The sequence below is a fragment of the Trematomus bernacchii genome, unplaced genomic scaffold, assembly GCF_902827165.1.
Source record: "Trematomus bernacchii unplaced genomic scaffold, fTreBer1.1, whole genome shotgun sequence".
Taxonomy (NCBI): Eukaryota; Metazoa; Chordata; class Actinopteri; order Perciformes; family Nototheniidae; genus Trematomus; species Trematomus bernacchii.
In genome coordinates, this window is record NW_022987739.1 from 30,586,393 (window position 1) to 30,610,376 (window position 23,984).

General features: G+C 40.2%; 2 protein-coding genes across 3 annotated transcripts; both read left to right on the forward strand.

The window, feature by feature from the left end:
* Positions 1–1,683: 1,683 nt before the first annotated feature.
* Positions 1,684–8,046, forward strand: crygs2 (crystallin, gamma S2). Its single transcript, XM_034147719.1, has 3 exons — positions 1,684–1,737; positions 3,581–3,823; positions 7,598–8,046. Exons 1-3 carry the CDS (start codon positions 1,729–1,731, stop codon positions 7,868–7,870), a joined length of 525 nt encoding a protein of 174 aa, XP_034003610.1. The 5' UTR covers positions 1,684–1,728; the 3' UTR covers positions 7,871–8,046.
* Positions 8,047–11,759: 3,713 nt separating this feature from the next.
* On the forward strand, positions 11,760–23,362 carry rab5b (RAB5B, member RAS oncogene family). 2 transcript variants are annotated; one of them, XM_034147469.1, is made up of 6 exons: positions 11,760–11,853; positions 14,189–14,477; positions 15,359–15,510; positions 17,097–17,219; positions 19,676–19,769; positions 21,101–23,362. In XM_034147469.1, the coding sequence occupies exons 2-6, from the start codon at positions 14,312–14,314 to the stop codon at positions 21,214–21,216; spliced, it is 651 nt and encodes a 216-aa protein (XP_034003360.1). In that variant the 5' UTR covers positions 11,760–11,853; positions 14,189–14,311; the 3' UTR covers positions 21,217–23,362. The 2 variants fall into 2 exon arrangements, with proteins under 2 accessions (XP_034003360.1, XP_034003362.1); XM_034147471.1 differs by having other exon boundaries at positions 11,761–11,853; positions 14,193–14,477.
* Positions 23,363–23,984: the final 622 nt, after the last annotated feature.

The window sequence follows — 23,984 nt, forward strand, 5'->3', positions numbered from 1 at the left end:
TAAATACATAAAAAAATATCATCTGTGGAAGCTGTAGTACTGTAAAAAGCACGACCAATCATCTGAGCCGGCCCGGCTAAAATAACTGGATGGCCTACCTGCCTGTCAGCCTTCCATCTGTGCACAAACTTATCTCGTGCCCTCATTGGTCATGTGCGCGTTCGTGTGTGTTGGAGGAGGGGCTCTGTAAGGAAGTCTGAAGGAAGGGGCAGATTCTTTTCGGCTGCGTACTTTCAAATTCTAGCGCACTCGAGCTGGTTTCTCCATTCTTACCTACCCTACCTTTAATGCTAACAAATTAAACTAAAACTTCACTGCATATATCATTTGTTTAATGGAATATATATTCAGAATATAACACCCACAAGAGGGGCCCTTTTCTGCAAGAATGCTTCTCCTTTCACAGTTTGCAATTTATATTATAGGAGTCTTATTCAAATCAGAGTTCAAATGGAGGGTTTTACTTGTAATGGAGTATTTTTAAAGTGAAGTATTTACCTAAGTAAAGGACCTAAAAACTACCTCCACCAGTGGTATACTCTCTCTGGATCCTTCAATAAGGCAGCAGTAACATTTCACTGAATATATGATAACTTAAATGCAATATATATTCATAATATACAAGAGGGGCCCTTTTCTGCAAGAATGCCTCTCCTTTAACCTACAGTTTGCAAACAATATTTTAGGAGTTTTATTTGAATCAGAGTTTAAATTGAGGCTTTTACTTGTAATGGAGTATTTTTAGATAGATAGGTAGGTAGGTAGAGAGACAGACAGACAGACATACAGACAGATAGACAGATAGACAGATAGGTAGAAAGATAGGTAGATATATAGGTAGACAGACAGACAGACAGACAGACAACTTCATCCTGTAATAGATAGATAGATAGATAGATATATAGATATATAGATAGGTAGATAGATATGTAGATATATAGATAGATAGATAGATAGATAGATAGACACATGAAATAAACAGTCCAAAATATTTCTGAAATAGAAATAAAATAGCATTAAAAAGTAAAAGAATATATATTAACATGTGGAAATACACATTTCCAGTAACAAATATAATGCAGGATATTATTGTGCAAGAAATGGATTATTCAATATTAAATTGAATATAAATGTAAAATGTACAGTGGGAGTTTTATTTGAGTTTGAGTTTAAATGGAGGCTTTTACTTGTATTGGAGTATTTTCACAGTGGTGCATTAGTACTTTTACTTAAATAAAGGACCTAAAAACGACCTCATTCTCTCTGGATCCTTCCATAAGGCAGCAGTAAGTGGAGCGGGTGGAGCTGGTGGAGCGGGTGGAGCTGGTGGAGCTGGTGGGGGTGGAGCTGGTGGAGCTGGTGGAGCTGGTGGAGCTGGTGGGGGTGGAGCTGGTGGAGCTGGTGGAGCTGGTGAAGCTGGCACTGCCCCCAGCCAGGAGGGAAGTGGGGGGTGAATGGACGTTTCCCTCGCCCGGCCATTATGCCGTAATCCTTCCTCTCTTTTCTGGAAAAACTGAATAGCGCTAGAATCACTGACTCAATTTTTGGATCTCATTTTCATGACAAAGCGATTGTTACCTCTGCGCTGTTGCTGTTTATAAACGGGGGAACGAGGGGGTATAAAAAGGGAGAGGTGAGGGGCCAGAGCAACATCCAGACATCAGGGGACCAGCATCACCAGCAAGAGCATCAAAACACATCCAGCAAGAGCATCAAAACACGTCCACCATGGGCAGGGTGAGTTCAGACTGGAGGTGAGGGGTTAAAGTGTGGGTTTAAAGCTGCATATGGGACCCTCTCTGCAGGAAGTATTGGGGTTCAAACAGTGGAGGAACTTCAGAAACTATCAAATTGGCTGCATCTTTACGAGCTGCGACATTCATTGAAGTTTCAAGTTTCAAGACTTTTATTGTCATGTGTCCATAGCTGCTGTGTGGTTATGACTGAGTCTGAGGTCACATGCTCCTCCAACAGAGCAACACAATAAAACAGATAGAATAGTGCAAGTAAATACAATAACATGGAATAGAATAGAAACAGAATATGATAGAAACTGTGCAGAATAGTCTATATGCATGCATAATATTCCAGTAATGCAATATGTCTATGTGATTCTGAATGGGCCCATTGCATCATGGGTAGTTTCACTTTTATACGTGATGCTTATATTTTGAGGTTTTTACTTAAATAGGATTTTGGACGCAGGACTTTTACTGATCACACAGCATGTTTAAATCGGAGTACAAACTCTTGGTTAAACCTCGAGTTACTTTGATTTGATTTCCCATTTTCTGTCACTTTATATACTTTGGCTACTATAAAAATAAGTATGTTAATTAATGACATTGTATAGTTTCAAATAACGTTTAAAGAAGTAGTTCAAATTGGATCTACATTGCATGATACAGTAATTGTTGATTGTATTTTGTATGAAATATTTGCCTGCATCTAGTGTAGTAGAAGCATGCAAAGTACAAGTACCTTAAAGTTGTACCTTGAACCCATTTGCTTCATTCAATGGTTCAACTAGGTGTCACTCAGCTGTCAGTTGAACAAACATTGTCTAAAGAACGCTTTTAAAGGCTTTCCAAAGTCATTTTTTAAAGTTTGTGTGATAAAATAATGACAGTGAATTGGAAATATATGACCTTTCTCTACAACTATGATTAGAGAATCAAACACATCCCCTATCTGCTGTCCCTCAGACAGAGGTGGGAAGTAGTGGAGTACAAATACTTCATTACTGTACTTAAGTACATTTTTCTGGTATCAGTACTTTACTCCACTACTTATTTTTCTGACCACTTTTTACTTTGACTTCTTACATGTTGAACACAAATACCTGAACTTTCTACTTCTTACATGTTGAACACAAATACCTGTACTTTCTACTTCTTACATTTTGAACACAAATACCTGTACTTTCTACTTCTTACATGTTGAACACAAATACCTGTACTTTCTACTTCTTACATGTTGAACCCAAATACCTGTACTTTCTACTTCTTACATGTTGAACACAAATACCTGTACTTTCTACTTCTTACATGTTGAACACAAATACCTGTACTTTCTACTTCTTACATGTTGAACACAAATACCTGTACTTTCTACTTCTTACATGTTGAACACAAATACCTGTACTTTCTACTTCTCACATTTCCCAAACAGGCTGGTTCCTTTAGTTTGAATGTGTGTTTGGTGGCGTGATCATTATTATTTAGAGTCATTGCGTGCCTATTGATTTGAACACGATCCGTGTATCCATCATTTCCTGGTCTTCTCTAAAGAAGAGGGACCAATGAAAACGTTGTCATGTTGCCGTTGTTCAGCATGGAAACATTCATTAGCTAACAATGACATTATTGTTCTATTAATATAAAGGGAGGTCAGGTACTCTTTAAAACAGCTGCTAGCTATGGGTACTTTTTACTGAAGTACATTTCAAAGCCTCTTTACTTTTACTTGAGTAAAGAAGTGTAGTCAGTACTTCTACTTCAACCAGAGTATTTCTAAACACGAGTATCTGTACTTCTACTTGAGTAAAGGATGTGTGTACGGTTGCCCTCTCTTCCCTCAGATTGTGTTCTACGAGGATAAGAGCTTCCAGGGCCGGCGCTATGAGTGCGACAGCGACTGCTCCGACTTCCACGCCTACCTGAGCCGCTGCAACTCCATCCGGGTGGAGAGCGGCGCCTGGGTGCTGTACGAGAGGCCCAACTTCATGGGGCACCAGTACGTTCTGACCCGGGGGGAGTACCCCGACTACCAGCGCTGGATGGGCCTCAACGACCGCCTCAGCTCCTGCAAGATGGTCCACTTCGTAAGTCAGACAGCAGCTTATCTGGTGTAAAGAAAAGCCTATTTCATAAACAAAAAAGACAGAGCACAAGAGGCATTATTGTCTCTTGGTTTCAAATACCTTTACTACCTGAGACTGAAAGTAACTTAGTACATTAACGCAACTACTGTACTTAATAATAATAGTTTTAAGGTACTTATACTTTACTCAAGTATTTCCATTTTATGCTACACTAAAATTAGTTGGGGACTTTTTACTACAACATTTAAGTCTTGGCAGGTTTATATTATTACAATGTCAACTAATGAATGATCACACCTGGAGGTAATGAGTGTCATTCGAATGAGCTCCACAATAATGGATCACTGATTATAATCCAGTGATATAATGTTAATTAATCTGCATAATGACAGCTTTCAGTTTTGGTACTTTAAGTATATTTGATGCTGATACTTTTGTACTTCTACTTAAGTAAAAAAACAATGCAGTACTTTTACTCGTAACAGAGTATTTCTACACTGTGGTTATAGCACTTTAACTTAAGCTAAGAGGCTTAGCTTCGGTATTAGGTATCTGCTTAATACCGTACTACAGTATTTGGTATGCCATAAAAATGTTAAGCATGTCCCAATACATAGTATGTCAAATGCAGGATGCCTCAAATACAAGGATGTCCTACTGAACCCGAGGCAAAGGATGCAATGTCATGTCGTATGAAGTACTCTTGATTGTAGCCTACTGCATGCACTGCTAAATACTTTGCAAGGGCAGCTGCAGTTCATACTACAAGTGAAAGCAAAGAGTGTGTGATTGGAAACACGCTGTGGAAACATGGACTCAATACAAAGTTCCACCCTCCATTAAAAGGGCATAGGTGGACTTGGATGCTTTTGACCCTAAAACAGTCCTGATTTAAAGAAAGCACCATTGAAAACAACAACAAGAAACAGTGAGAGGAGGTTAATAGAAACAGTTTGATTGCAAAGTCTTACAAAAATGGAAGAATGGATTCATACACCAGTGAGATACTGTATGACATAACAAGTGTATCTCTGGGGTCATATTGGGGTTTATTGAGGTTGCCTGACATTGCCTGCAGATCTCCATAAGGTCACTTATTATGCAAAATCCCCTTCTTCATGTCTCTTCTTCATCAACATGTGTCCCCTCTTCTTCATGTCTCTTCTACATCAACATGTGTCCCCTCTTCTTCATGTCTCTTCTACATCAACATGTGTCCCCTCTTCTTCATGTCTCTTCTACATCAACATGTGTCCCCTCTTCTTCATGTCTCTTCTACATCAACATGTGTCCCCTCTTCTTCATGTCTCTTCTACATCAACATGTGTCCCCTCTTCTTCATGTCTCTTCTACATCAACATGTGTCCCCTCTTCTCCATGTCTCTTCTACATCAACATGTGTCCCCTCTTCTTCATGTCTCCTCTACATCAACATGTGTCCCCTCTTCTTCATGTCTCTTCTACATCAACATGTGTCCCCTCTTCTTCATGTCTCTTCTACATCAACATGTGTCCCCTCTTCTTCATGTCTCTTCTACATCAACATGTGTCCCCTCTTCTTCATGTCTCTTCTACATCAACATGTGTCCCCTCTTCTTCATGTCTCTTCTACATCAACATGTGTCCCCTCTTCTTCATGTCTCTTCTACATCAACATGTGTCCCCTCTTCTTCATGTCTCTTCTTCATCAACATGTGTCCCCTCTTCTTCATGTCTCTTCTACATCAACATGTGTCCCCTCTTCTTCATGTCTCTTCTACATCAACATGTGTCCCCTCTTCTTCATGTCTCTTCTACATCCTCAGGCAGTCAGTAGTTTGGTGCAGTGATAAAGGCAGCGTGTGAGCAGTAGAGAGTGGAGCTGACTGATGGAGGTCATGCTCTGCTGCTTCATGTCTGCAGGGCTCAGTGGATGGAAACCAATACGTGGGTCAGTCCTCAGAACGATCTGACCCACAGCCTGCAGCCACACTCAGAGATCAATCTGAGTTGTACGAGCTGCATGTGTTAGTTTAAACAATTAGTGATGGTTATCTAATGCAGGGATGAGCAACCTTCCCAATTGGACACTGTTGCTGTAGTTAACTCATTAATTAAACTGCAAAATGAGTCAATTACAACAGCTAAACACTAGATCTGGCCGTCATGTGAGGGTTCGAAAACCAGTAAGCATTAGGTAAGAGGATTCGACATATAAAGAGCTGACTTAACTGTTAGTCCATTAGCTAAAAGGTTGAAGATAGACAAGATAAAGTCATGTTACATTAATAAATGGTTGAAACAGTTTGCAAAAAGCAACACTGATCCATTAATGGTTGAAATAAATTCCTTAAAGTATTTAAAACATTCACCTATCTCCACAGAAGCAGGAGAATGATTGCAGAACAAACCAACCTACATTTTAAAGTGGACCTATCATGCTATATTTGAATAATATAGTGTAGGACCATACCTATATAAGGCATATTTATACTTTTTTTTTTTTCAAAATACCAAACAGATCATGCATTTTAGCCATGCCTCATTTTGCTCAATTTGACATTTTTTACCCCTGTTTTAGCAAGGGCTGATTCAGTGAGAACAGCACCATCTACAGGCCTGGCATATGTACTACAGCGTCTCCAGCGCTTTCGAACGGCAATGCCGTGGCTGTCTCCTCCTGATTGGTGGAGTTGGCCCAATAGCCGTAGCGCCACCGTCCTGACGTCAGGACAGTGTTCAAATCTGGATCAGTTTTTATCAGATCCGTTGCAAACCCTTTTTTAGAGATTTGGGTATGGAGGAAAATAGAGAGGGTTGTGTTTTCTGACACTTGGTGAGTTCCCTGGAACACCGGGGACACATATTCATGTATAAAAGACGTACAAAAGTGCATTTTGCATGATAGGTCCCCTTTAAGATAATTTATATGAAGCAATTAACAAAAACACTTTTATATAATGAATTGTGTTTGTACATTTGGAATAATGTTGGGAATCAAATGAGGGGTACGTAACTTCAACTGATTAGGGTTTTTGGGGTACCTCAGACCAAAAGCAGTGAGAGTAATTCATCTAATTGATACAATGGATCATGCCAGACACATATAATGATTATAACCCTCATTTAATATGCAGAGGGACAAATACGATTGACTTTTGTTAGATTTAAATCGTATCCTCCCTTCCTGTTTTCCTACATCCTTCCCCATTCATCCCTAACCCTCTGCAATAAAACCACATACCTTCCACTTTAACCCATCACAACAAAAGGTGTTGATCTGTGGAATAACTCTAATGATGAGCTGAAATACTGTGCAACTTTATCTAAACTAAAACTCTTAATCCTGCATGGTTCTGAGCAGGACCTGTGAACTCATGATTGCTATTTCTTGTCGTTGTAAAAGTTATTTATTTTTGGTTGTTTTTGTACAAAAAAATGATTGGTTTAAAACAATGAATCAAATATAACGGATGCTGATGACGGTGACCTAAACTTGTATTTTCATGAACAATGTACGCTAGAGGGGGGGATAGGACAGTCTCCTTTTTGTCGCTGTCGAGAAAAGCCGAAAATCTCTACATTCAGTCTGAAAGCAGCATTTCTTGAATGTTCTGCATGAAGAAAGACTCCAAAGATACCTTGAACGGTTTTTCATTTTGCTTCTCTTTGTTAAAATTATAATTATTAATATTATTGTTTGTTTTGTTTCTAACATGTTCAATAAATGGACTAATCTTTTATTTATTTTTTTAAAACCCTCTCTTCCCTTTCTTCCTCATCTCTTCCTCTCAGACCGGGGGGTCTCAGTATAAGATCCAGCTGTATGAGAAGCCAGATTTCGGGGGCCAGGCCTTCGAGGGTTCAGACGACTGCCCCTCGCTGCTGGAGAAGATCCGCTGGAGGGAGGTGAACTCGTGCAAGGTCCTGGACGGATGGTGGGTTTTCTACGAACATCCAAACTACCGCGGGCGCCAGTACTTCCTGGAGAAGGGGGAGTACCGTAAGCACGGAGACTGGGGGGCCGCGAGTCCCACGGTGCAGAGCTTCAGGCGCTTCACTGAATGATTTCACACACATCCAACATGTAACAAAAGAAAAACACCTTACTGTCTGATTTTGATCTGAGGTCTCCAAAATAAAAACCTGTCCAAAAAGCAGACTCATGACATTTCTTTTTTGATTTTCCACAAAGGAGTCTTTTAAGCCCACATACTTAGACATCCACTCTTCTGAGTCATTTGGGAAAGTATGATCTATTCAAACTGTCCCAAATTAGGGATGCGAAATACTAGCACTTTCCATTATTGATTGTATACAATTTCAAACTGTTTAGGGACACTATTGTGCAGAAATATAAAAAAAAACTATCTATATGACTTTGTCTCTCAATTGCATGTGATTAGCAAAAGGTGGATAAGTCTGTAAAGAGGAGACTTGTTGGGATTCATACAACCATTTTCCATTCAGATATCTTGAGGTGAGAGGTCAAGGAACTCCTGTGAATATGGTCATGGTAGTCCAATGTGTTGTCCTTAAATCTTTTGTTTGTATGTCCAAAATTCTGATCTGCAGAGTCCGTCAGCTCGGAGCAGAACGAGTGGAGAACACGTAGAGAATCAGAAAAGTACACACATCCTTTACTCAAGTAGAAGTACAGATACTCGTGTTTAAAAATACTCTGGTGAAAGTAGAAGTACTGACTAAACTTCTTTACTCAAGTGAAAGTAAAGAGGGCTTTGAAATGTACTTCAGTAAAAAGTACCCATAACTAGCAGCTGTTTTAAAGAGTACCTGACCTCCCTTTATATTAATAGAACAATAATGTCATTGTTAGCTAATGAATGTTTCCATGCTGAACAACGGCAACATGACAACGTTTTCATTGGTCCCTCTTCTTTAGAGAAGACCAGGAAATGATGGATACACGGATCGTGTTCAAATCAATAGGCACGCAATGACTCTAAATAATAATGATCACGCCACCAAACACACATTCAAACTAAAGGAACCAGCCTGTTTGGGAAATGGAAGTGTAATGTGTTCTTCATTTATTAAATACCTGACTAGGTCTTAAATCAGTGGGCAGAACCTCCAAAATGCAGTCACTGTACACAGAAGATTATTTTGTGGGGACTTCCCCCCCTTCATATTGTGTCCCTCACGTTTTCCTCTTGCCTTTTTGTGAATGTGTTTCACGTGAGAAGAGTCGGTGTGAGGGAAAATCTATTTAATAACGACTGATTTGTTTTACTTCCATTGTGTTATTTTATTTTGTATGTATTCCCTGTACAGCACTTTGGTCAACTGAGGTTGTTTTCAAATGTGCTATATAAATAAATAAAGATTGAGATTGAGATTACAGAGAATACATTTTTTTCTCCCTTTGGGTTTTTTGGTTAGATGCCTGAAATAAAGTCAATGTTTATAAGACGCTTAAGAGATTTTAAACTGTTCTATCCCCGTAAATAAATTCCCCACTCAGTCATTTGTCACGGTTGAAAATAGCTTAATTACACTGTTGTAAAAACTTCAGGACATGGCATTAGAGCAGGGGTGGGGAACCTTTTTCCTCTCAAGGCCCATTTCAATTTATACAACATCCTCTGAGGGCCGTACAAATTATTGAACTCAACCTCTGTTTAAAAAAAACTAAAATTACAGCCCATTATCTTCGCCTTTCTTTCATGCTGTGCAAAGAAAAAGCAACCTCTTAATCCAGATATTTTACCATGACTCGCGCATTTATGCACGTGCACGGTTGTGGCATGACCACCAAAACAGAAAGATATGGACACAAGATGTGATGTGTTAGTTTCCTGCTGCTGCTCAACACACACAACAGCTCTGTCAAGTGCTTCCTCTGCATGTAGGCGGAAATACGCAGAGTCAAACCCTGCACCTAGAGACAGATTAATAATAATAATACATGTGATTTATATAATGCTTTTCCTGGTGCTCAAAGCGCTTATTATGCTGATAACTTGCCTGTCTCTTGGGGCAGTTTTCAGTAATTTGTAAGAACTTCTTCACACAGTGGTCCACAGCTCTCCAGCGCACATAGTAGCCCCTAAAACATGCAAATACACTTCAGACTTTCTTTATAATAGTGTATAATGGTGTGTATACTACTGCATACAATTTAAATGCACAAAAGGTCATTCCTGATGAATAAAATAATTCCATAAGTCAAAATATTTAGCAAAAATTACCAAGATCTAAAAATGTTATAGTTCAAATATGGCTTGAATTTCAATGCAAAGGTATTTATGAATGCAAATTATACCGGTTGATGAGCGGGGCTCTTCTGGCCGCTTTGCACACAAAGTGTTGGAGGAAGGCATCCTGGAAATATCCCTGAGCTGCAGCGGACACTTTGCTCAACACACTGCTGTCGTTGGTGCCCTGAACCTGGATCGAGCAACAACAGAAACACAGAGTCATTATAACTGAGAATGTCTGAGCCTGGGAGCATTTTAATTGACTTTTTACTAGTGGTAAAGGACATATTCAGATCATCTTCTTAAATGGTAAGTAGTAATTACAGAGAAGCAGTTGTTGGTAATGAAAACCCATCAGGCTCCTTCACTCATTAGGTCGCCAAAGCACAACAACAACAAAATAATATGCAAGTAGAATATGGGACTCTAATAGTGCAGAGGTTATAAAATAGTGATGAAGTATAAAATGTATGAAATAAAATAAAATAGCAAATATTTGCAGGAAGAGAAAGAGGTACTTGGATTATTTGAATTTGTATTCAGGTAAAAGGAGTACAAAACAAAATATAGGAATACTCTATAACAAGTATATGTCATGCATTTAAATATGTATTTAAGTAAAAGCACATATATATTAAGTACCAACATTGTTAGTACTCATTTTGCAGAATGGCCAATATCTAAATAATTTAGATTTGATGCATTAATATGTTAATCGTTAATAATAATAATATAGAGATGTCAACAGGGTGTAAAACAGTAAGTAAAAGTATATACTTGGCTTGCAATGGAAATACTTGAAGTCCATAAAAAAGAGTACTTAGTTAAAACATACTCTCCATATCATGTTTTGCTATGTAATGAATTGTATGTATTTATATTATATATATAAGTCATACAGAGGTGTCCCTCCCCTGTTTCTTCCTATGTGCTGCGGCATAATGTCAGCAAGTTGCCATATAATTCATATTGTACAATATATTAAATAAAAAGTGCCGTTTTCATGATATAAATTGAGGAGTCCACAGAACATTTCAAAACATCCTTCATGTGGTTAGGACTTCCGGGTGCTTTGCTATCTGAGTTGTGAGCAGCGCCCCCTGCGGCCTGGAGGACACACAGGTTAAATGAATACCGTTTAAAAGCCCATTTAGATTATTTATTATTAACTTTAACATTACGTTTGTTCAATGGTATTATGCCTGACTATACATTGATTAAAAATCCCCAAATTCTGACTATTTTTCTCAGAATTATGACTTTTCTCACCGTTCTCTTAAGTCCCTCCCATAAAAAAACCCGCAATGGGTCACAATGGTCGTTAGCGATTGGCTAACAGAGTAGATTGACAGCTGGCCAACCAATAAAACAGAGGTATGACATGACAGGTACACAGCTGCTCTAAAATCAAGATATTTCAAATGTTTTGCCTACAAGTAAATTATACATAACAAATACATAAATTGGCAAACATAATTAGATAGAGCTTTCCTTCAACTTGTGAGTTCACAAAAAATGTAACATTGGTAATATAAACCTCATATAATTGTTGTTGTTGTGTTGTTGTGTGATTTTGGTTTCATGTTACTGTAAGTATTTCTATTTATTTATTGAATAAGGGGCAGGTAAAATAAGATGTTCCTTTGTCTTGAGTGGAATAAACTAATAAATAAAATATATAAATAAATATAATAAATGCGGTTTCACAATGCGGCATTCACTGCGCATGCGCAAACCTACAGGAAGTGTTAACATTTTCTCTCACCAGCTGATGAAGCCAAATTGTCAACAGTGAAACCTGCGATATCTGCTGAAACCACAGTAAACACGGTGAATATTCTTCATATATCCCTCTCAGTATCTCTTTATTATTCGTGCCATCAGCTAGTATCTGTGTGTTTATTCTGGCGTCGAAATATAGATTGAGTTTCGTCTGAAATGTGGTCTCCCGTTAGCACAAAGATAAAATAAGCTGGTGTTAATATTGACATTTACACTTCAAAATACCCAAATGAGGTGGTGTTAAAGGACTGGTTTGCTGCAGAGGTGGATGTTTTTCAGTATTGAAGTATATCAGGTGGGAGACAGGCAGCAATATGAGCAGCATCTCTGCTAAAGCTCAGGTTTCACTGCAGGATACAGGCACACAGCTAGCAAAGGGAAATATAATCAAACATGTCTAAATCAGTGGACACAGAGGAGACATTCAGGGCTGGAAAGATGCATTTCCTGTGCAGGGATTAACCTCCATTTTCTAACAGAGCAATAATCTGTCCATCTTTTTATCATAGAGGCGTTTGTGAGGTAAGATGTGACCACAGAGATGTGAAGAAATTCAGTTGCAATGCAAAGTTGTGTCTTGCTTTTCCTTGAGTTCATGTCCAAACTAAAAATAAACAATCTAGCTTTTTGTTTTTCTCAAATTAGTATCAGCAGCATCCGTGTTAAAGCTCTGGTTTCTCTGCAGGATAAAGGCACACAGCTAGCTATGGGAACTATTATTATAGTTGATTCTGAATTAGTGACACAGAGGAGACATTCAGGGCTGAAAAGTTGCTTTTCTTGCGCAGGAATTATCCTCCATTTTCTAACAAAGCAATAATCTGTCGCTCTAATATTATACAGGCGTGTGTTGCTTTGATAGAAAAGTGTTTGTTGGAAAGATGTGACCACAGAGATGTGAAGAAATGCAGTTGCAATGCTAAGTTGTGTCTTGCTGTTCCTCGAGTTCATGTCAGATTGACTGATACGTTTTCTTTATGGATATAGAAGACAAAAAAAGGGATTACATGTAACGTGTGAAAACGTATTTCCAACATGTAAAGAAGAGGACAGAAAACATGAGCGAAACCTAAATTCAATAAGCGATAAAGACAAAGGACATCATACAAATAGATAACAACACAAATTAGCTTTTGATAGATGTGACTGTTTCAAATCAATCCGGCATATATAACCACTTCTCTTTTTGGATGACAGTAAGCCATCTAATATTGTAAACCCTTGGATAATAATAAATGTCACACACACTTAATAGAGGAAAATATCTACTTATCTTTGAGAGCTTGACTCATTTTGGTTTCTGCAAATCAGTTTCTATATGTATTTCCAGATGTATGCAAAGACAAGAGGGCAACAGAGGAACTAGGAGCATGAACGGCAAACACATCACAGCTCTAAATATATTAGCTTTGTGCAGAAAGATACACAAATGTTTTCTTAATGTAAATAAAACCTATTTCTCATGATGGCAGGTGACCAGCAACAGACAACATTTACCCTGTATGGAGGCGTGTGGTGCAGTGGGTTGTGGGTTGTGCGTAGGTTGTGCATAGGTGTTGGGATCAGGGGGTCACAGGTTCAAACCCCACTGCAGTCAGCATGTCGTTGTGTCCCTGAGACACTTCACCCCAAATTGCTCCTGTGCGGATTGCCCACAGTATTGAGTATGTTAGTCGCTATGGATAAAAGGGTCTAGCAAGTAACATGTAATGTAATGTAATGTAATGTAATGTATATTGCATGTGGCAGGGGCTGGTTTCAGTACCTTATTGTGATTTATTTGATACTCTAGGATGATATTTTTACTACACTGCACATGCAAAAGACCCACTTGGGACAGAAGTAAAAAAATCAGCAGCAGCTATACACTGTCACAATGATGTGGCACATGCTTTGGATGGGAATTATGTTAAATTGCATTATCTTTCTGTCAAATAAAATGAAAAATTCAATGTGCAGCTCTCCTTATAAAACTCTTATCCCCAGACTTTAATGATGCACTGGAGGAGGCATTTCCTGCAATGAGAAAGTGTACATGATTCAAGTTTCAGGGCTTTTATTGTCATGTGTACATAGCTACAGTGTAGTTCTATCAATGAACATCTTAGGTCACAGGCTCCTCCAACAGTGCAACACAACACAACAGATAATAGTGCAAGTAAATACAGTAAAATATAATAGAACAGAATATAATAGAAACAGTGCAGAATAGTCTATATACAAGTAATTGGAATATTGATATATATAAGTTGCAAACAGATGAATGTTATGGATGTGCAGGTGTTTAACAGTCTTATGGCCTGTGAGATGAAACTGTCTCTGAGTCTGTGGGTTTTATGATGTAATCTTGCACCAAAATATAACCTGTCACTTCTTCCCTCAGATAGAATAGAGAGTGAAGACACGTCGGGACACATCAGCGAGACCTGACTCCACTCTGGAAGGCGGTGCAAGTGACTGACGTCCCCAGAAGCCCCCCCCCCCAGGGAGGAGACCCCCTGCTGGTATGAGCTCCAGAGGGAGTGGAGGCCGCACCAACGGCACACTGCCACAAACCAAGATCTGCCAGTTCAAGCTGGTGCTGCTGGGGGACATGGCGGTGGGCAAGTCCAGCCTCGTGCTGCGTTTCGTCAAAGGGCAGTTTGACGAGTTCCAGGAGACGACCATAGGAGGTACGTGTGTGTGTGTGTGTACGTGTGTGTGTACGTGTGTGTGTGTGAGGGAATAAAGGGGGGAGAGGGCAAGAAGGGCAAACAATGTGTTAAACGCTTATCAGGTGGTTTACTTCAGCCCCAGAATTGGCATTAGTATTAGGGCGGGGCAATATGGAGAAAAGGACATTTCGATAGGTCTGATAAAGTGTGTGTGTGTGTGTGTGTGTGTGTGTGTGTGTGTGTGTGTGTGTGTGTGTGTGTGTGTGTGTGTGTGTGTGTGTGTGTGTGTGTGTGTGTGTGTGTGTGTGTGTGTGTGTGTGTGTGTGTGTGTGTGTGTGTGTGTGTGTGTGTGTGTGTGTGTGTGTGTGTGTGTGTGTGTGTGTGTGTGTGTGTGTGTGTGTGTGTGTGTGTGTGTGTGTGTGTGTGTGTGTGTGTGTGTGTGTGGTGTGTGTGTGTGTGTGTGTGTGTGTGTGTGTGTGTGTGTGTGTGTGTGTGTGTGTGTGTGTGTGTGTGTGTGGTGTGTGTGTGTGTGTGTGTGTGTGTGTGTGTGTGTGTGTGTGTGTGATAAATATGTGTGGATTGTAAACAGATGTGTGTACTGTAAATAAATGAAGGGGAAGACACTTGACAGAGCTCAGGAAATTACATGTTTTAATCCAAGTACCATTCATCCACTCATGTGCCCAATACTTCACAAGACTTTCACTTAACCTTTGAATAAGGTAAGGGTTCTGAATAGTATGGTTAGAGTGAAAATGTAGAGAGCTAGCGAGCTTACGACTGGATAAATGAAGCTGGGTGTATACTGCACCAGTTTGTAAGCTGCTATGGTTTTGCTGTTGTGGTTCAAAGGTTTGAAGAGCACCTGGTAACTTGTCATTTCCCTCCTTCTCGCTCAGCGGCGTTCCTGGCTCAGTCGGTGTGTTTAGACGACACCACGGTGAAGTTTGAGATCTGGGACACGGCGGGACAGGAGCGCTACCACAGCCTCGCCCCCATGTACTACAGAGGAGCTCAGGCCGCCATCGTGGTCTTCGACATCACCAAGCCGGTACAGTATACACAGATTACATCCACAGAATGAAGTAAATCAATAAAGTATTTCTGATTCTTTTGAGGCGAGAACTTGCATCGCTAGTAGATCATTAGTTATAGAACGTCCAGACAACCAGGTATTAATATTAATATTTATTAGTATACTACACATCTCATTGAGGAGCAGTTTGTCCTCTAACTGCTGATAAAAGCTTCCTATATTCATGTTTTGTTCAAGCACACATTCTCTGTCCTCTGTACCTGGTGTTTACCTGTGTATATAGAAATGTATACACAGAAGCAACGTCTTACAGACATACATGAACAAAATAACAGAAAGCAAAGCATGACAAACAAGGACAAACCACGTACAGTCTGTTAAGTAAAATGCATGAAGTAATACATACATTCATTACAGTTTGATAGACAGTAGTGTCTAATAGATCAGTTTCATCAATTACAAGAGCAGCTGAAAGTGAGATGAGAATGCTGAAACGTACCCAATGATGACAGGGATCTGATAGCAGCAGGTCAAGTATTCCAGTCTGTTGGGGCTTTAAACATCAACGCTCTTCTGACAATACATTTTTTTGCAGAGGGGACAGAGAAATACATCTGGACAGAGTGTCTAACTTGATAATTTGACGAGTAAGGTTCAAAATACTGCTTTAAATAAGGGGGATAGTTCAAGTTAATGCAAAGCATTCTCTGTCCTCTGTCCTCTGTACCTGGTGTTTACCTGTGTGTTGTAGTTTCTCTGACCTCTGTCCTCTGTACCTGGTGTTTACCTGTGTGTTGTAGTTTCTCTGACCTCTGACCTCTGTACCTGGTGTTTACCTGTGTGTTGTAGTTTCTCTGTCCTCTGTCCTCTGTACCTGGTGTTTACCTGTGTGTTGTAGTTTCTCTGACCTCTGTCCTCTGTACCTGGTGTTTACCTGTGTGTGTTGTAGTTTCTCTGACCTCTGTCCTCTGTACCTGGTGTTTACCTGTGTGTTGTAGTTTCTCTGTCCTCTGTCCTCTGTACCTGGTGTTTACCTGTGTGTTGTAGTTTCTCTGACCTCTGTCCTCTGTACCTGGTGTTTACCTGTGTGTGTTGTAGTTTCTCTGACCTCTGTACCTGGTGTTTACCTGTGTGTTGTAGTTTCTCTGACCTCTGTCCTCTGTACCTGGTGTTTACCTGTGTGTGTTGTAGTTTCTCTGACCTCTGTCCTCTGTACCTGGTGTTTACCTGTGTGTTGTAGTTTCTCTGTCCTCTGTCCTCTGTACCTGGTGTTTACCTGTGTGTTGTAGTTTCTCCGACCTCTGTCCTCTGTACCTGGTGTTTACCTGTGTGTGTTGTAGTTTCTCTGACCTCTGTCCTCTGTACCTGGTGTTTACCTGTGTGTTGTAGTTTCTCTGTCCTCTGTCCTCTGTACCTGGTGTTTACCTGTGTGTTGTAGTTTCTCTGACCTCTGTCCTCTGTACCTGGTGTTTACCTGTGTGTTGTAGTTTCTCTGACCTCTGTACCTGGTGTTTACCTGTGTGTGTTGTAGTTTCTCTGACCTCTGTACCTGGTGTTTACCTGTGTGTTGTAGTTTCTCTGACCTCCTGCTGTGTGTTTAGGACACCTTTGAGCGAGCGAAGGCCTGGGTGAAGGAGCTGCAGAGGCAGGCCAGTCCCAACATCGTGATCGCTCTGGCTGGGAACAAGGCGGACCTGGCAGAGAGGAGACTAGTGGAGTACGAGGTAACAAGCTCCCGTCATGTTGTGAATATCCTATGTTGTTTTAATGAGCATTTTGTGTCCTGCGGTTCTATGTTTGATTCTGTGACTAACTCTGCTTCTGTGAACACCACAGTCGGTGACTCTGAACAATGTGGTCTGGAAAACCCTTTCAGTTTTACTCCTTTTACTGTAAATGTTGTTCATGAAGCTTTATCTAAGTTAGACCCCAAGAAACCGGCTGGCCCGGACAACGTGGAACCTTTCTTTTTAAAGATAGCTGCAGATTTTATTGCTCCACCTCTCACTACTCTTTTTAACCTCTCCCTCAGCACAAACACAATTCCTAAAGTATGGAAGTCAGCGTATGTCCTGCCTCTACTAAAAGGTGGGGAGGCCACTTTATTAAATAACTATAGGCCAATCTCGAAATTGTCAGTTCTGGCTAAGGTTCTTGAACGCCTCGTGAGTGAACAGGTAAAGGAGTTTTTATGTACAAATAATATCCTGTCGATACATCAGTCAGGCTTCAGAAAGCAACATAGCACCATCACTGCCACAATGAAAGTGGTGAATGACATTACAAGTATTTTAGATAAAAAGCAGAGTTGTGCAGCTCTATTTATTGACCTTTCCAAAGCGTTTGATACCGTCGATCATCGCATCTTAAAGCAGAGGCTACTCAGTATTGGCTTATCCAGCCATGCAGTGGGGTGGTTTGTGAACTACCTCTCTGAAAGGTCCCAATGTGTTCACTTTGATGGGCTGTCTTCTGAGTGGTTGAACATTGCTAATGGTGTTCCTCAAGGTTCTGTTTTAGGTCCACTTTTATTCTCCATCTACATCAATAGTTTAGGTGAAAATGTGGTTGAAGCTACTTTGCATTTTTATGCGGATGACACCGTGATGTACTGTGCAGGTCCCTCCATTAAGGAGGCGGTTGTTAAATTACAGGCTGTTTTTAACATTATTCAGACTCAGCTCTCTGAACTAAAGCTTATTTTAAATGTTGATAAAACCAAAGTAATGCTCTTTTCTAAAGCTAAAAAGACTCCAGAGACTGCTTTGGATATTGTGACTATGCAAGGACAAGTACTCCAAGTGGTTAGCTGTTATAAATACCTTGGTATCTGGCTTGATGATTGTCTTACTTTTAAACTTCAGGTCACTAATCTGCTTAAAAAGCTGAGGGTTAGACTAGGTTTCTTTTTCAGAAACAAGTCCTGTTTCTCTTTTGACGCCAGGAAAAGGCTAGTCACTGTGACCTTTTTACCTGTGCTAGACTATGGTGATTTGAGCTATATGAATGCACCTGCCCATTGCCTGGAAAGGTTAGATGCCGCCTATCACAGTGCTCTGAGATTTGTTACTAACTGTAAAGTACTTACTCATCACTGTACCCTGTATGCCAAGGCAGGTCTGCCTTCACTAACTGGTCGGAGGCTCAGTCATTGGTACATATTCATATATAAAGCCATGCTGGGTAAACTACCTTCTTATATATGCTCTTTGATCTCACGGAGAGTGGCAAGTAGCTATTGCCTGAGATCACAGGATGTGTTTTTATTACATGTGCAAAGTGCTAGGACTGTTTTAGGTGCTAAAGCTTTTATGTGCGCTGCTCCTCTGGCTTGGAACACTATGCAAAAAATATTGAAACTGAGCATTTTGATTCCCTTGCATCGTTTTAAAGCACGGCTGGATGAAATATTATTGGATACCTGTCACTGTAAATAGGTTGCTAATGTATACCCCTGTAATTATGTTGTGATGTCCTTTTTGTTTTCTGTTGTTTTTATGTGTAACTAATGTACCGCAGGTCTCCCTTGAAAAAGAGATCGTTGATCTCAATGGGATTTTTTAACCTGGTTAAATAAAGGCTACAAACAAACAATAAAAAATACCCTGATTTAAAGAGCCAAAGATCCCTTTTTTAAAACATATTCATAATGAAGAATATGTTGATTACACAATGTCATAGCTGTAGAATAATGACACCGTCAGCGTTGGGATTGGTCCCCTTTAAGCCTTACTTTCACTTTGCAATTCTGCTACTGGGTTAGATCTCCCTTTTACAATTAAAGTCCTCTTTATGCACCATAGACTGTATGGACCTCTAGACCAGAGGTCGCGTTAACCGAGTATTTTCCGTCTATGACGTAATTTTTCCAAGAATGACGGAAAACTCGGAAAGCAGTCCGTCATTTTGACAGATTAGAACACAACTCGGAACAGCGCCAAAATGTCCACCAGCGGCCCACATTATATTACATCCTTAGTGGCCAGGTCGACTGAGGGCGATCTACTGTACTCTACTGTAACTATTATTTAGTAATTCACACCCCTGTCCAGTTGGTGGCGAGTGTGTGCATATTAAGTAGCTATTGTCTAGTCTTGTATTTGACCTCGTTGATTACCTCGTTGTTTATATATACAGTCTATGTGTTTAACCGGCTATGTGTGTGTGTTGTATGAAAAAGGACGCCCAGACGTACGCTGAAGACACCGGCTTGCTCTTCATGGAGACCTCTGCTAAAACAGCCATGAACGTCAATGAGCTCTTCCTGGCTATTGGTGAGTTTCCTGTCATTTACACGAGACTTGTTGATAGTAAAAATACTTAAAAAATGAATTTTTACTAGTTACCAAAAATCAAAGGTGCACAACCAAGCTCGTGAAAACTTAAGAAAATAGATATTGACATTATTATGACCTTAAAATATCAAGAAATCAAGATAACTGAACGTTTGTTAGTTTGTGAAGTGACTCTGTTGGTTATTTTGACAAAGGAGAGGACTCTTTAAAGTAGAGACACTACATACTGATATACACCTGAACATCAGCAGGAGAGGACTCTTTAAAGTAGAGACACTACATACTGATATACACCTGAACATCAGCAGGAGAGGACTCTTTAAAGTAAAGACACTACAAACTGATATACGCCTGAACATCAGCAGGAGAGGACTCTTTAAAGTAGAGACACTACATACTGATATACACCTGAACATCAGCAGGAGAGGACTCTTTAAAGTAGAGACACTACATACTGATATACACCTGAACATCAGCAGGAGAGGACTCTTTAAAGTAGAGACACTACATACTGATATACACCTGAACATCAGCAGGAGAGGACTCTTTAAAGTAGAGACACTACATACTGATATACACCTGAACATCAGCAGGAGAGGACTCTTTAAAGTAGAGACACTACATACTGATATACACCTGAACATCAGCAGGAGAGGACTCTTTAAAGTAGAGACACTACACACTGATATATACCTGAACATCAGCAGGAGAGGACTCTTTAAAGTAGAGACACTACATACTGATATACACCTGAACATCAGCAGGAGAGGACTCTTTAAAGTAGAGACACAACATACTGATATACACCTGAACATCAGCAGGAGAGGACTCTTTAAAGTAGAGACACTACATACTGATATACACCTGAACATCAGCAGGAGAGGACTCTTTAAAGTAGAGACACTACATACTGATATACACCTGAACATCAGCAGGAGAGGACTCTTTATAAAGGTTTGTATGTCAAAACACTGCTTAGTCTATTAAAGCAAAAAAATAAGCCAAAAACAGACCCTCTGAACATGTGATCTTTGCCCTCAAAATATCAAGATATATAAGACGTTGTTATTTTTTCTTGTACCAGTATTTATCTCATTGGTGGATATTTTCGCTCTCCGATTACTTTCTATATGCAAAGTGAGTCTGGTGTTCATTTTGGTTTCTATGCCAACACAAACCTGCAAAACCAAGTTGCAAACCTTTTTGTTAATTCTTCATGAATGAGTATTGGGTTAGTACTTTCTAGCAACAAAGTCTGAGTCTGGTGTTAATGTTGGTTTCTATGTCAACACATTTCTGTCCTAATGCAGCAAAAAAGATGCCAAAAACAGACACCCAGAACCCCACACATGCAGCGCGACACCGGGGAGTGAACCTCCAGGATCCGGACGCCCACTCCAACCGAGCCTGCTGCGGGGGGAACTAAACCCCCACGAGTCTGAACCCCACCCTCCACACCACCTCCACCCTGAAACCATCCTGAAACCATCCTGTCTCCTTCCACCAACAAACAGGGGGAACTGAAGCGGAGAAAATCCACTCTCCCCCCCTCCATTCATCCTCCAGACAGAAACTAAAGGAGAGGAAACGAGGAAAGGAAGAGTCGGAGGAGTTGTGACCCACTCACTGAGATTTGGAGAGGGGAGGGTAGACTGAGAGGAGGAAGATATAAAGAAGACAGTTGAAAGCCTGTTGTAGTATTTAGCACTAATTGTGATTTCTTCTTGCATCGTTTCAAAAATGCACAAAACAAGCAGCACCCAAAAAAGGGCCAAAACAAGGAAGCCAAACTGTTAGGATGAGACTGCTTATCTTCGTCTTCTTCAGCGCTGTGCACGCTTGCTTTGCCTCCTCCTAGTGAACCACATCCTGCTGTGTATAGCGACACATATTGTAGCCCTGGAATGATACCATAGTGTGTAAATCCCTGCCTGACCTTCCCTGGTGTCGCCGGCACACTTTGCCCAACATAAATCCATCTGTACATATTTATTGTCCCGTGTTTTGACAAAGGCTCTCCTTCCTCCTCTCGTCCCTCACACTTTAAGATGGCTGATTTCACATCATGTTTGATACATTTGGTCCCACAGACTTGCTCGCTTAACGAGAGATCGCTGAAGTGCCGTGTTCCTGAAACATTTTGGGTTTGCTTGAGAAGAAGTGTGAAGACATCTGGAGCTCTTTGCAGCAACTATATAGGACTTGAGCTGGAGTGAGTGTGTGTGTAGTCACATGACTTTAATGTTTAACTAATGACTTACCTGTAGCAAAGAACCAATCCCTCACACTGAAAGAAAGTCATATTGCATCCAATACAATCCTTACTGTCCCTGTAATTAATACACAGCTTTAAGGGACAGTACACCCCCAAAATAACACTTTTTTTTAGATACTTAAAAACTGTCTCTATCCAGAAATCATGCCCAAGTTATTCAAGCAGTTTCATTTATGATCTGCCGACCCTATCACCGTGCAAAGAGGAAGCGTGCACGTACTCTTTGAGAGGCTGCTTCTTCCTTATTGGTTTAGTTTGGTAAAATGAAAATAGCTCCTGCATGAAACTGCTCACAAAAAGGTCTGTGGACTATTTTGAGAAACTAGGTCATGAGCTAGGTCTTGAGCGCTCAAAGGAATCTAAATGGATGAATTGCACTACAGGTAAAATGGAAAATATGTGTTTTTGATTTTGGGGTCCCATTTACATCTTACTTGTTGTACCATTACACTAAGTGATGGGGCTAAGTGTAACAGCATGGAACGTGTAAGTCCATCTCTGCCCGGATGAAGTTATTGGCATTAGATACATGATTTATTGGGGAAGGAATGAAAGGCAGGAGGATAAAAAAAGGAAAAAATTCTGCCCATCTTGTGTTTCTTACGTGTCCTGCATCTGTCCCTCGTCCTAAGGCTAAGCTGTTGGTGAATCATAGTGACCTGAAATTGTTTAACTTATTCATTTAGCTTAAATTAATATGATGCTCTTAACACAGAGCCGTGTGCTTGGCTGAAGAAAATGAGGAAGAGATTTGATGAAAACACAAAAAAAGAAAAAAACAGAAGTGCCTATTCCCAGTTTTCTTTTTCTGTGCCTCGTGTGTGTGCTTCGTAGGCGACGTGCAGGAACACCCATTGTCCTTTTTGCTTGTACTATAAACGGATACATTAACAGCACCCTGTCATTAGGCTTTACTGTACTGGCTCTTTGTGTGGATGGAAAGAGATCTTGTTGAATACACTGTATGTGAAATATTACTGTCTTCATTTGAAGGAAGGTGGATGTTGATTTTAGCAGAGCACTCTTGGAATGGATCATTAAAAAAAAACAGACTCAATCGATGTTGATTTAAACAAGTGTTGAAAAAAGTGTCTTTTGCTCTGCTTTATTTTCAGCGTACTTGAAGAACAGCGCCATGATTTGTTCTTCCCACCCAGGACCCTAACGGCTCGTTATGTTCACTCATTCATTCTTCAGTGATCACATGTAGGCTCAGTGTTCTGTGCAATTAAAACAAGACTTGGTTTGTCATCAGCACTTTGAGGATGTTTAGTGTTCAATAAAGCTGTGAATGGCGCTTGGAGTGCAGGATGATGATCCCTTTTATTTCACTTTCCTGTAGTGAGTTAGAGAGGTTTTAGTCACTTTGTTTACTTCTGATATACACCTGAACATCAGCAGGAGAGGACTCTTTAAAGTAGAGACACTACATACTGATATACACCTGAACATCAGCAGGAGAGGACTCTTTAAAGTAGAGACACTACGTTCTGATATACACCTGAACATCAGCAGGAGAGGACTCTTTAAAGTAGAGACACTACATACTGATATACACCTGAACATCAGCAGGAGAGGACTCTTTAAAGTAGAGACACTAAATACTGATATACACCTGAACATCAGCAGGAGAGGACTCTTTAAAATAGAGACACTACATACTGATATACACCTGAACATCAGCAGGAGAGGACTCTTTAAAGTAGAGACACTACATACTGATATACACCTGAACATCAGCAGGAGAGGACTCTTTAAAGTAGAGACACTACATACTGATATACACCTGAACATCAGCAGGAGAGGACTCTTTAAAGTAGAGACACTACATACTGATATACACCTGAACATCAGCAGGAGAGGACTCTTTAAAGTAGAGACACTACAAACTGATATACACCTGAACATCAGCAGGAGAG

Bases quoted from the DNA above. Each gene is read 5' to 3' on its own strand.
- crygs2 (XM_034147719.1), top strand. The intron at 3,824-7,597 runs GTAAGTCAGACA...TCTTCCTCTCAG, and splicing joins CCTGCAAGATGGTCCACTTC to ACCGGGGGGTCTCAGTATAA.
- rab5b (XM_034147469.1), top strand. From the start codon at position 14,312: ATGAGCTCCAGAGGGAGTGGAGGCCGCACCAACGGCACACTGCCACAA. The intron at 17,220-19,675 runs GTAACAAGCTCC...TGTATGAAAAAG, and splicing joins GGAGACTAGTGGAGTACGAG to GACGCCCAGACGTACGCTGA. The intron at 19,770-21,100 runs GTGAGTTTCCTG...GTCCTAATGCAG, and splicing joins TGAGCTCTTCCTGGCTATTG to CAAAAAAGATGCCAAAAACA.